Genomic DNA, 13,823 nt, shown 5'->3' on the forward strand with positions numbered 1-13,823 from the left:
TTATCTACTTCTCCACTATCATTCATTCCTTTTAATTTACTCCCATTTTGGTTCATTTTACTATTCACTCATATCAATTTGTTATTATTTTAAGAAACAATGAAAAATTAAAATAAACATGGAATGAATAAAACCATCCACATAACCAAGAATCTTGATTGTCACTAAGAAACTGACTAAAAATCTTAAGTTTTCACACCATGCAGTGGGTAGTTCAGTTAATCATATGGATGAAGTTTATAAAGAAATTCCATGGATCGAGTCTCACCAACAGTAGTGTCGGAGAAACCTCTCAACGTGAGAGACTCCTTGTGCACAGTAAGCAGAAGTGAGGGGCTCGACGTAACGTCATCTCCCATATGCTTTATCACGGCGGGACGCGAGGGCCTTACGACTGTAGATTCAATCTTTTGAAAAGATAGTAAATGGTGATGATCTATCATATCGACGTGGCAGCAGGGATGAGAGGAGGTCCACGAGCACCCGAAAAGTAGGAGATGAGAGCCAAGCTAAGCTAAGAAAGAAGACAAGTGTGAAGTACAAAGCAAGGGACATTTCTGACATTTGGGTCAAAATTGAGTTCCCCGACCAGTGTGAGCACGTAGATTGTCCGTGCTAATCAACATTTTGTAGTTTTACCCCTTTTCTTTACTCCAATTTGCCTTTTCGTCCCTACTTGTTTTCCCCTTTTGCTACATCTCTATCTTTTCTTCTTGGAATCCAAATGCTTTTACTCTTATCTCTCAACTCTCATCTTATATTTCTTTTTATTTTATATACAATATTATACCTAATTATAACATCATTATATATAATTCAAAACTCATCACTAAATATATTTTAACTAAATAGATATACCATTTTAAAATTTAAAAATTTCACCCCCAATTACACTACCATTATATTTATATATACCTAAACTGTCTATGTAGTAACTTTTTTAGTCCCTCAATTTTATTGAAAATTAATTTTTTTTAATCTAATCATAATAAAATTAAAGAAAGATATTACATTGCATACAATTAAATGTTAAAAAGTCATAAAGAGTATAATTGAGGCGTGAAAAGATTTTTTTTTTTAAATTCAATGAGAATATGATTATTTTTTAATTAACTATAAGTTTTCTCTACTCGTAAATTAGAATTACATTGAGATAAATATGTCCGTACCAATTAAAACTTTAAATAACTTGTGTTTTAAAAAAAAAAAAAGTCTTCACCCATTAGTGTAATATGAAACTAATTAATCCAAAGGAGCTGAATATAGTGATTTGTTACTTGACTTGATGTTACGATTGAAGGTATTAGTGTGTGAGTTCGAATTCCACCAAAAACATGAATGAGAAAAAGACACAGAATTATGGAAGGTGTGGTTGTGTACTTTGTCGCGCATAAAGACTAGTGTATACGAGTGGGCTGGATCTATTATGTGTGCATCTTCACTAGGGTCTGACTAGTGAGCTGATTGTGTGATTCACAATTTACCTCTTTAATAACTCTAGGGGTACTGTCTTATAAATTTAAGATTAGTTTGATAAAATTAAGATCACCTAAGTATATATATATATATATATATATATATATATATATATATATATATATATATATATAATGATGGAACTAATTCTCATAGACATTATCGATGATTAGGTAACCTTATCATTGCTCCCTTTATAATAAATGCAACAAAATCCACGCTAGCTTTAACAACCTAGGTTATATCTCATTGTTATCCACACAAAATTAGATCTTGTAAATTTGATTAGCGATATAACATGAAATGCTATACACAGTATAATACTATACTTCTTTTATTTGGAAACTATAACTATACAATATTAATCATTAAATAAACGAGGTTTGAATGCATAATATAATCATGATTTTGACTGTAATGATCTCAAGAAGTTTGAATTTTGCAACCACGATTCTGACTTTAATGATCTTGCTACTTGCAATTTGTGCTTATGAAATGCTCACTGGGTGCATTTATGAAGAAAAAAATGAAGCTTTGGTGAACAGTGAAAATGGGAATTAATTTGGAAAAAAACAAAAGTGTCGTCATATTTTTTTGGGGAAGACAACTGCAATGCAATGGAATGGGGGAGGGGAGGGAAAAAAAGTGGTAAAAGAAAGCATTGGGAAAATGTCTTCTCACAGTCGTACACAGTAATGGTGTTTTCTTTCTTTTCTTCTTCTTCTTAGAAGAAGAATTTGGACTCCCTTTTCTTCGCTCTTCTTAGACTCAAAATCTAAACAACGCTTCTCCGCCGGAGTTAATCTCTTTCTCTCTCTCTTCTCCGCCGGCGCCGGAATTTTCGAATTTCGCTGGTGGGTCAGCGGGAACACCGATAAAGACTCTCTTTTTGGGTCTAAGTTGGTCGGCCGGAGAGTACTAACAATGTGGGCTGCGCTTTGCCGGTAGGGAAAAGTTAACGGCGGTTTCCGGTGGGGCTCTCCAGATCTGTGGCCTGTGGGTATTCGCAGAAGAGTTGAAAGGTGGAGGCTTTTTAAGCTAGGGTTCCGATTTATGTTTTTTGTCAATTGGGTGGTGGTCGGAGGAAGCGTGCCCCGGCGTCGCCGCCGTGGCTGATGGTGGCCGGAGATTTTGACGGCGGAAGGTGGTTCTGGGTTTCTTCATGGTGACATTTTGCAGGTGCCCTTAATCATTACAAGTCTATTTTTTGAGTAAAGATTGAATCTTTATGCTCAATTTTGGGTTTTTTTTTAGCTTTGGATTGTGATAGTGATTTAGCACTTTGGATACTCTTAAGTCTTACCAGAGCCATTGATGTTAGTAGTTTAGTGCTCTTACTTTTAGCCACTCTATAAAGTCATATGTTGTTTGCCACAAATTCTGTGTATGAAGTATTTCTGTTCTGGCAACATAACAATTACAATTCATTCCTTTACATCTTCTGCAGGCATTGGCTGCTTTAAGGAAAGGCTGTCAGCTTCCGAGATATGGGCTCAAGGGAAGGCCTAAGTTTTGTGCATTTTGACTTTCTAATGTAAGTTGAATGGGTTTTCTAATGTTCTCTAATGGTAGTTTTGCTGTATTGGCTATGGTATTTTTCGTTTACATAGTTATGAATTTGTGAGGTTTTCAGCATGTTGTGTGTAATTTGCTGTATGGTTATGGTTCTATATGTGTTATGTCCAGATTATTGGCCTTGTGGATTTCTCTGATTGTCTTCGTAACTTTGGATTTCTTCACGTGCTGGAAAAAGAACTGTGAGGTTTTCGAATTGCCTTTCATGCTATTGTTCTGACTTTTGTTACGTTGTTCTAGTGATACATTGATATTTTATCTTTGTGTCCATTCTCCACGGTTTTCGAACTCTTTTTGGTATGGTAAAGAACCTTGGAAGGAGGTTTGGATAAATGGTCTCAGAGATTGAAAGATTGATGCATAGAGTGATGGGTGCCTCTAACCTTTGTTACCTAGCAACTTCTGTCATTGGGGAATCAAAGGATATCTGCCTTGTTTCTTACTTGTAAGTGTGAGAATGTCAAACAGTCCAAGCTCAAATTCTGTTAGCGCTAAAAGGGAAAGTAGCTCTTCTGGGGCTTCGATTGGTTCTAACCCAAACGTTTCTCCCAAGCGCTCTCGAGCTGATTCCAGGAGTTCACACGTGTCTTTGGATCAAATGAGTGCACAAAATATGTTTAGGGTTAGTGTTTCTAGTGCCCCCAGCACTTCTAGCCATGGTTCTGCTCCGGATGATTATGATGCTTTAGGAGATGTGTATATATGGGGTGAGGTAATATGTGATAACGTTGTCAGGGTTGGTCCCGAAAAGAATGCTAGTGCTTTAAACACCCGAAACGACATTCTTCTTCCAAGGCCTTTAGAATCGCAGGTTGTGCTGGATGTAAATCATATAGCTTGTGGTGTTAGGCACGCTGCCCTTGTCACTAGGCAAGGCGAAGTTTTTACGTGGGGTGAAGAGTCCGGTGGGCGGCTTGGCCATGGTGTTGGGAAGGATGTTACTCAGCCCCGCCTTGTTGAATCTTTATCTTTTCGAAGTGTTGATTTTGTTGCGTGCGGTGAATTTCATACTTGCGCTGTTACCATGGATGGCGAGCTCTATACGTGGGGAGATGGCACGCACAATGCTGGGCTTCTAGGTCACGGTTCTGATGTCAGTCACTGGATACCTAAGAGGGTTTCGGGTCCTCTCGAGGGGCTTCAGGTCTCGATGATATCTTGTGGGCCGTGGCATTCCGCCTTAATCACGTCAACCGGGCAGCTGTTTACATATGGTGATGGAACATTTGGCGTGTTAGGGCACGGGGATAGAGAAACCGTTTTGTTTCCAAGAGAGGTTGCCTCTCTGTCGGGATTAAGAACAATTTCTGTTGCGTGTGGTGTGTGGCACACTGCTGCTGTTGTGGAGGTCATCGTTACTCAATCTAGCGCTAGTGTTTCGTCGGGAAAATTGTTTACTTGGGGAGATGGGGATAAAAATCGCCTTGGACACGGTGACAAAGAGCCCCGCTTGCAACCTACATGTGTGCCAGCACTTATCGATTACACCTTTCACAAAATTGCTTGCGGGCATTGTTTAACCGTCGGTTTAACCACTTCGGGACATGTTTTCACAATGGGAAGTACTGTATACGGTCAACTTGGGAATCCACATTCGGATGGGAAGTTACCCTGCTTAGTCGAGGATAAACTTACCGAGGAATGTGTCGAAGAGATTGCGTGTGGTTCATATCACGTGGCTGTCTTAACGTCCCGAAATGAGGTTTACACGTGGGGTAAAGGAGCCAATGGAAGGTTAGGCCACGGAGATATAGAAGACCGAAAAACCCCAACTTTGGTCGAAACTTTTAAGGATAGGCTCGTGAAGTATATTGCGTGCGGTTCAAACTACACTGCAGCCATATGTCTTCACAAGTGCGTCTCTGTCACGGAGCAATCTCAATGCTCCGCGTGTAGGCAGGCGTTTGGGTTCACAAGGAAGAGACACAATTGCTACAATTGCGGGCTCGTGCATTGCCATTCATGTAGTTCAAGAAAAGCAGTGAGGGCTACTTTGGCCCCGAATCCAAGAAAACCATATCGTGTATGTGATTCCTGTTTCACGAAACTGAGTAAGGTGGCCGAGGCGGGAGTTAGTAGCAGGAGAAATTCCGGGCCACGCCTCTCGGGCGAGAACAAGGACAGGCTGGATAAGGCCGAGTTACAGTTAGCCAAATCGGGAGTGCCTTCAAACCTCGATCTGATTAAGCAATTAGACTACAAAGCAGCCAAACAAGGAAAGAAAACCGATACATTCTCATTGGGCCGCTCCTCTCAAGCGCTCTCTTTGTTGCAGCTGAAAGATGTCTTATCCACCACAGTCTCGAAACCAGCTTTAACCCCATTCACCGTTAGTTCCAGATCCGTGTCGCCTTTCTCCCGGAAATCCAGTCCCCCTCGTTCAGCAACACCAATACCTACAACGTCAGGGCTTTCATTCTCGAAAAGCATTGCAGACAGCCTGAAGAAGAATAACGAGTTACTAAATCAAGAAATTCATAAGCTGCGAGCACAGGTAGTGATATACGAGCTCTCAAGATTAGTTTTTTTCTTCTCTTTTGCACTAATTTTCAGCTTCAGTTCCAATTCCTGCATCTGTATTTTGCATTAGCCACAATTTCCCATTTTGTGGTAATTTTCAGGTCGAGAACCTCAGACATCGATGTGAACTCCAAGAATTGGATCTTCAAAAATCAACGAAAAACGCTCAGGAAGCAATGTTTTTGGCTGCAGAGGAATCTGCTAAATGTAAAGTTGCAAAAGAAGTGATAAAGTCGCTTACTTCCCAGGTTAGCGCTTGCCCCAACTATATTGATAATTGTTAAATTTTCGGGGTTTCTTATGCTCCTTCATTATCTCAGCTTTACTTACTAAAACTGTCAGACAATTGGTTCTTAACCAGTTAATCCCGCTTCCATCTATATATCTGTTTCTGAAATTTCCGAAAATCTTTTGGTATCACTTTGCGATTTCCTTTTTCGTTCTGCGGTGAAGGGTTTAGGGTTCTGTTTTAAATTTTCATTCACTGATGTGTGCCAGCTCAAAGACATGGCTGAGAGATTGCCTCCCGGGACTTATGATACCGAAAGTTTGAAGCTACCTTACCTAGTTAATGGATTAGAGCCGAGCAGTGTTCACTGTGGTGATTCAAATGGGGAGCGTCATTCGAGATCTGACTCGGTCGCCAGCTCTTGCCCGGCCTCCCAAACAGGCATAGACACCGATGTCAATGGGCTCGGGAGTCACGGGGATTTTGGAACTTACGAGACTAATCAATTCAACCAAGTTCAGGACGTTCTGACCTCCAATGGCGGGGACGATCAATCGAGTGTTAGATTTCCTAAAGGAAGCAATCTTCCCGCTTTCAACAACTGCGTCTCTGAACGAGCTGAGGACCGAGACCCTGGCCCTTTTCAGGACACGGGAAATGGCTTGAGATCTAGAAACTCTGCTGCTCTTGGCAATGATAGCCAAATCGAGGCCGAGTGGATTGAGCAATACGAGCCTGGTGTTTATATAACGCTAGTAGCCCTCAAAGACGGTACTAGAGACCTGAAACGAGTGCGCTTTAGGTATGCCTACTTACCTCGATCCATTACTCGATAGCATTACCACTATTATACTCATTTTACCTCACTTAAAACACTATCTAGTTGGCGATGCTGACTCTTTGTGCTTCAGTAGGTTGAGAAAGTAGTTATGAACAGATATTACATTGTAACATAGTCAGTAGTACTAAAAAAACACTATCTGGTCATGAAACTTACGTTCTGATTTAACACGAAGCATGTAAGAGATTGATTATGTGCTCATGATGTGATTCACCTAACTGCATTGCAGTCGTAGAAGATTCGGGGAGCACCAAGCCGAGAGTTGGTGGTCAGAAAACCGCGAAAATGTTTACAAGAGATACAACGTTAGAGGATCGGACATGTCTTCGGCTTCCAGCCACGCTTCTCGCAGGTCGGGACCGCTCTCTCCGCCGTCCCAAAGCTAAGAAAAAGTTAGCAGAGATCTGTGACTTCTAAACAGGTATGCTCTTATGAAATAGCCAAAATCCCTTTTCTCATGCAGCCTCTTTTTTCCTTTCCCAATTTTATAAGTTTCTTTTTCTTGTTTTGATTTGTATTTTTGAGAGCTTATAGCCATTTTCTTGGCCATTGTATTCTACTGTATATAATATCATCAATTGTTGTATTCATTGTGAAAAAAAGGCAAAAGTTCTTGTACCCTCCCTAGTCCCTAGCTGTTTAGACTTAAAAAGAAACTGACAAATCACACTTTTCGTTTCTCAGTTATACTGTCATCACTTTTCGTTCTTCAGTAGTCATACTGTTACCGGCTTTTTGTCCCTCGGTTATATTGCCACTATTTTTCATCCTGCAATTGTTGTGTTGTAATTTTTTGTGTTCTGTATTATGAAATTCTGTACTTTACGAATATAAGTTATGTACCTTGTTTCGATTCAGGGTCCATAATACTATGTGGACCCTGGTCCATAATATAAATTGCCGCTCAAGTGCGGGAGTTTATATATACACGCACATACACACAAAATCCATGCTATAAACTTTGAATTAGTTTGACAAAAACAAAAGTAAAATCACTCTTAAGTATTTAAAAAAAAAAAGATGAAATTTTTTGAATCATGCCATAATTTATGACAGGAATTGCCATTTTCCAATGAAAAAAGAGTAGGAAGAGCCATTATTATGTTGGTTTGACTTGAGCTATCAAACTATTTAAAAGTCAGCTCTGATGTGCACAACTTCAATATTATATTAGACAGGAGTTAAATAAAATGTTATTTTCAACATATATTTCAAAACTACAGTAACATAGCAACAACAACATAGTACCATCTATTTATGTATGTTATAAGTGTTTGGTGCCTTTTATATAGAAAAATCTATATACATTATTCCATTGTGAACAACACTTGGCATGCGCATACATGACTTTGCACGAGATTCGCTAATATAATTGATTTTTTTTTCATTTTATTTCCTCTATTTTTTAAATCATGAAATTGAAGAAAATACAATAAAAATGAGGAAATAATATGGAAATCGGTTTTTTTGAGCATATCCTAATAACAACAGGACAAAATTATATGCCCACATGGGCAGCTCAGCTGGTCATAGGGTGGAGTTTAGAAAGAAAGACCAGAGATTAAGTCTTACCGTTGAGCTTTTTGTGCTTAATAAGCAAAGGACCATGATTACATCATTCCAAATGTTCGGTTGGGCTGGGGCGTGGGCCCACACAATTATATGGGGCAGTTCCAGTCGAGTGGGTGTTCTGTTTGGCTGGGGCATGGGCCCACAAAATTATATGGGGCAATTCCAGTTGAGTGGGTCAGATAGTTAGTCTGTTCATACTACCTGGTATAATTTTGCATACATTTTATGCAAAGGCCGCAAAGAAGTGGTAAAACATATTAGGCTATCTATAATAATCGAGAACGTTAATATGCAACTCTAAGAAAGAGTCAAGTTTGAAACTTTATGATTACTGAATGAATTATTGCACGATCGACTCGGCGGGGTTGCCCAATTTATTACTAAACTAATGGGGAGGAGACATGCAAAATGTTTGTTCCACCAAACCATATTGAAGTTTCATTCTTCTGCAAACCAAATTCAAATAATTTTTGAACGACATTTGACAATGCTTAGTGAGTCGTCAGGTACAGAGAAAAAACAGTGCTACGACGTTGTCAATTAAGCAGTTGGTTGGGTGATTTGATTTGAACCGACGCAGAGGGGCATAGCCGGCCGGCCTAGAAATTATACTTCAAGACTTTGTCTAACCTAATACTTAACCAACTTTTCAACATCATATCTTCTTCATGCTACCTTATTATTCTCATTTTTTGGGAAGGAAAACAAACAAAAATTATATATATTTAGGCCATATCGGAACAATAAAAATTGAAAATGAACAAAGATTTTATGTCATTCGATGAGTTATAAAATATAAAGTTATAAATGACACATGAATATCTAATCATAAATGCACTGGTTTAATTTGTCATTTGTTGGACATTCTCAGTTGATTAATTATGAACAATTTAAACTGATTTATTTTATTGTATTCATTTACCGCCTAGGATTAGAAGATAGATTTGACCGGAACGAACTTTTAAACATCAATGCCAACTTTAATTTCTCATAAATCACAACAATAATAACACATGCATAGTCAACAAGAATTTGTCATCAGGTGTAGTATCCTTGTCCATTTGAACTGTATTCTTAATTGTCTCACTCCTGGAGGCAAAATTTTCAATCTTACTTAAGTATATATATTATGTACTTTTATTATTATAGATAACAATTTGAAGGAATCTCCCTTTATGCAATTGGGTGTGTGTGCAAATTTTCTTTATTATATTATTTATTTTAAAACCATTTTCTTTAGTATATAGTAGTCCATTTTATTCATTATTATCTTTTGATACATTCAACATTACTTAATTACCAATATAATTCAAGATAATATGCAATGCTACTTCTTTTCCATTTTCTTTGTTAAGACATTATTTAATTATTGCATGGTGAGCACATGCAGTCTTTTGACAGTTTCAAATGTTTGCCATACATATTACAATACTAGAGGTGGTCCAGTAATTTATGACATACTCAAGTATGAACTAATTTGTTTGAAAAAAAACATTATATTATATTTGTTTGAAAACACTAATATATTTTATCAATGAACTCAAGAAATATGACTTTTATCGGAATACTATACACGAATTGTCTCAATTATACTTTTCCATTTACTAGGTACGAAGAACGAATCAAAGCATGAAAGGCTGTGACAGCATATATGCAATAATAATGATTTTGAAACATTGTACGATCGACAACAAAGTTTGATAGATCAAGAGAAATATCATATCATATATCTGCAGCATTGTATTCATTAATGTCCGATCCCATAATGCACTCATTGCTCTTTTGTATTTTTCTCTAATTTGGACCCTGCAACTCCTCCTCATTCATCATCATCAAACGCCAGGGTTGTCTCAATCGTTATACCATGGACCAGGGTTCATATTACATTGTTAACCTTGATATAAAAATTTTGTACGTTCAGTTAACACATTCTATATCTACAGTTAATCGTTTCTATACATGTAAACAAATAACTTGATAACAACAAGTACAAAAACTGTCAATTGCATATACATAATGTGTCAAATACAAAATCTAAAAGTTATTTTTGGACCAAGGTCTACAATGCAGACCCTGGTCCATGGTATAATTTGTCGAGAATGATAAATATATTATTCAAAGAAAGAAACACTTGAGCCAATTCCGCAAAGTTAGTCAGACTGTTAATTTAGTAACCACAATATTACAAGTTCAGCTCCCAATAGAGCCGATCAGCTAGGAGCAACCTAGTTTGATTTTTCTCCCAAGAAAAACCCAATAACATACTACAATCTCAACTCAACCTGGTCCAAAATTTTTAGACCATTAGTGAGATATCTCTCTCTCTCTATATATATACTTATTATTGTAACAATGATATAGTACTCATATATATATATATATGACATTGGAGTAGTAAGTAATTAGACTAAAGAATAATACTTATAACAGTTGATTATGACTTGATTAGTTGATCATAATCACTGGATAATCATATATGCTAGCTAGCAAGCAATACCTAAAAGGCCCTCGCGGCCGGCAAGGGGAGGCAGGGAGGTGGGCACGGCGGCGCTGTCAGGCGTTGATGCCGTTGTGCCGCATAGACGGGGCGGACGGCGGCACGGGGGTTCCCTTGGGCAGAGACTCGGAGAAGTTGTAGGGAGAATTATCGGAAGGGCGGTTTCCGGCGGCGGCGAAGGAAGGCCGGACCTTAACGAACTGTGTGTGCCGGGAAGCGTAAGCGACGTGACGGCGATGATCGTCCGCCATGAACAGGAACAGAAACCCTAACATTAGTATGATTAACTGACAACGTTTTTTACTCATCTCGATCATGTCTATGTTGTTGTGCCCGGAAATCTGTTGCCGGGCGGTGTGCAGAAGTGTTAGGTTGTATATCCAAATTAATGGAGAGAGAGAGAGAGAGAGAGAGAGAGAGAGAGAGAGAGAGAGAGAGAAGCTATGGAGATATTATTGTATATATAGTTCACTTGTAAAGACGATGTGCAGCATGAAAGGATGATATACTCTAAATGAAAATAAAAAGATCGAAAAGGTTTGGTAGAGTTTGCAAGAAACCCAAAAAAGAAATTAAAAAGGAGTAGCAATGTCACATCGAATATTAATATGCTATCATAAATTTTTCTATACAACAAAAGTGAAATTATAAATGGAAAAAATGTTGAGGGCGATGAAGACTACGGTTTGACTGGTGGGCTGATTATATGACTCGCGGTTTACCTTTATAATGATTTTAGGGGCGAGATTTTATCGGTGTATAAGGATTAGTCTGGGTGAGATCACCTAAGTATTAAAAAAAGTGAAAATAAAAAGTGTTGGTAAGTAAAGATTGACTTTTAAATTAAAACATATATCTATTCTCAACCCTAAATCAATATTTACATTGATTTGGTTGACAAATTTTTACAATCATAGTCAAATAAGCCTCCATATTTTTTACATTTCGAATTATCTCTTACTTTTGTGAACATAAGGGATGCCAGCCTTACAATTAGAGCAGTCAACATAGGCTACGTCCATCTTGTCTCGTAATAAAGGTAAGGCGGACTTTAATTTTTGAGGCACACCTTGCTAAATAGGGCAAATTTTTCTGTAGACCATTAATAAAAGTACATTTTTAATTTACTAATTAAAGTTCATTATTATTAGATATGCATTATTTGTTACTCCATAATATATAAAAGAAATATAATGTACATTCAATATTGAAATTATGTACTTTTAGTACACAACTAATATACATTAGTATATTAAAAATGTCATTTTTATTTATGATTTACACAGTTGTGTGGACCATGATCCATAGAATAATGATTGGCCAAATAGTGATCAAAATATTACCAAGTATAACAAAGATCTAAATTATAAAGATCTATAAGTAAAATCTAAATAATTTAAATGGATGTATATAAAATAAGATAAAGTATATGTGATTCCCCGTATTGGGCGCATGCCATTGTGGATGACTTGTGCTTGTTAATTGTTTTTGGTGAAGTTGATGTAACCCAAACCTACATACAATGAAAGTGATGATAAATTTAATTATTCAGACTTATTTTGTAATATCCCCCCACCCTCCCCCCAACACACACACATATTACATGTATTATGATTGTGTAACTTGCTTACAAATTTATGTATATGGTCCCATATACTTGTGACAAAAGGCGGAATCGATCACCGTAAGCAAATATACATGTATATTTTTTGAGCAAAAGATTGAATTTGATCTCCAACCCAAGGGCTGAACACAGAGGCTAGACCTGACATTTGTTTATTGCGCACAAAGAGTCTCCTGATGAGACTCGATCACTAGTATTTCTTTTTAAATTTCATTCATGTGATCAACTGAGCTGCTCATGCGGACAATATACATGTGTACTTACATACACACATGCATGCATAAATGTTGCCCAAAGGGGATTGACATTGACACAAAAGTGATATAAAATGAATGACTTACATGCCAAAGGTATATGAAGAAGCAAAGGGTATGGAGATACATACATACATAGATATAGGGCGGTGGAAACGTGACATTAATGCAGGTTGTCTGTTGTGATAGCCCCGCCATGCCATTTTGTCTGCAATTCCACTTCTATAAGTTTGAAACTTATAAGCTCCGAAAATGGATGGATGAGATAAATCACGAAATATATTCAACTTATAAATTTATTTTGAATTGATTGACCAATGAAACTGTACTTCCCGACAATAATTTCATTTTTGTGTCTCCATTGTCTTGCTCATCTTAATAGAATTATGCACGGAATTGATGTTACATATGGAGTGTCCAAATGTTGGGAAGTGATTTGATACTGTGGGGAAAAACAGGACTTGTGGGGTTAGGTGGGCATGTGGACCCAATATTAATTAATGGTTAACTACCTTATTTACTATACACTGGCATGCCTCACTAATTCACTATAAACTATTTTATACACTATTTATTAGTTTCTATGTTGCATGAAATATGAGAAAGTTCATTCACGTAGCTCAATTGGTCAATTAACTCAAAATAAAATTATAACTTATAAGTTTTATTTTGTTACTAACAGTAAGGTTCGAATCCTATCAAAGACAAAGGTAGTACAGATTTAGTTTTGCTGATATTTAGGTATGTAAGTCAACTGAGACATATAATGCAATTGACATTATTAGTGTTACATTAAGATTATTAATCGTGTCAAACTGTTAGATTAATTTATTTTCATGGATAATGGATTTCTTTCCTATTTGGTGCTAGGTTGGATGTAAAATTTGAAGCAGTCCATCAAATTTGGCGTTATAAATTTATTTATTAAAAGAGAGACCAAGAAACACCTTTAATTTGCTTCCATATCGGACCATTGATTTGGGCTTATGACATCTAGCTATCTGGGCTTGGTCCATTATTTGTTAGTACGAAGCCTCAGAGTCCACATTATTATATGGGCTTTTTCTTGGTAAATATATTACAAAATGCACACATTTTTTAATCGTAAAGTCCAGGCCCACTCATCTTGGGCCCATATCCAATACATATTTATACACAAACACAATATATATATATAGCATCCAATGTATAAGCATGCGTAGTAAAAAGTATCTTTAGTATATAATACAAAAGCT

General features: G+C 37.2%; 1 protein-coding gene across 1 annotated transcript; it reads left to right on the top strand.

Moving 5' to 3' along the window:
• The first annotated feature begins 1,982 nt into the window (after positions 1-1,982).
• Positions 1,983-7,356, top strand: LOC116022338 (PH, RCC1 and FYVE domains-containing protein 1-like). Its single transcript, XM_031263010.1, has 7 exons — positions 1,983-2,655; positions 2,924-3,010; positions 3,163-3,233; positions 3,360-5,545; positions 5,673-5,819; positions 6,070-6,602; positions 6,871-7,356. Exons 4-7 carry the CDS (start codon positions 3,509-3,511, stop codon positions 7,025-7,027), a joined length of 2,874 nt encoding a protein of 957 aa, XP_031118870.1. The 5' UTR covers positions 1,983-2,655; positions 2,924-3,010; positions 3,163-3,233; positions 3,360-3,508; the 3' UTR covers positions 7,028-7,356.
• The last annotated feature ends 6,467 nt before the right edge of the window (positions 7,357-13,823 follow it).

The sequence above is a fragment of the Ipomoea triloba genome, chromosome 6, assembly GCF_003576645.1.
Source record: "Ipomoea triloba cultivar NCNSP0323 chromosome 6, ASM357664v1".
In the NCBI taxonomy this organism is placed as follows: domain Eukaryota; kingdom Viridiplantae; phylum Streptophyta; class Magnoliopsida; order Solanales; family Convolvulaceae; genus Ipomoea; species Ipomoea triloba.

Excerpts from the sequence above, each read along its gene's own strand:
- LOC116022338 (XM_031263010.1), top strand. The coding sequence starts at position 3,509 with ATGTCAAACAGTCCAAGCTCAAATTCTGTTAGCGCTAAAAGGGAAAGT. Across the intron at positions 5,546-5,672 it reads TTCATAAGCTGCGAGCACAG|GTCGAGAACCTCAGACATCG; the intron begins GTAGTGATATAC and ends GGTAATTTTCAG. Across the intron at positions 5,820-6,069 it reads TAAAGTCGCTTACTTCCCAG|CTCAAAGACATGGCTGAGAG; the intron begins GTTAGCGCTTGC and ends GATGTGTGCCAG.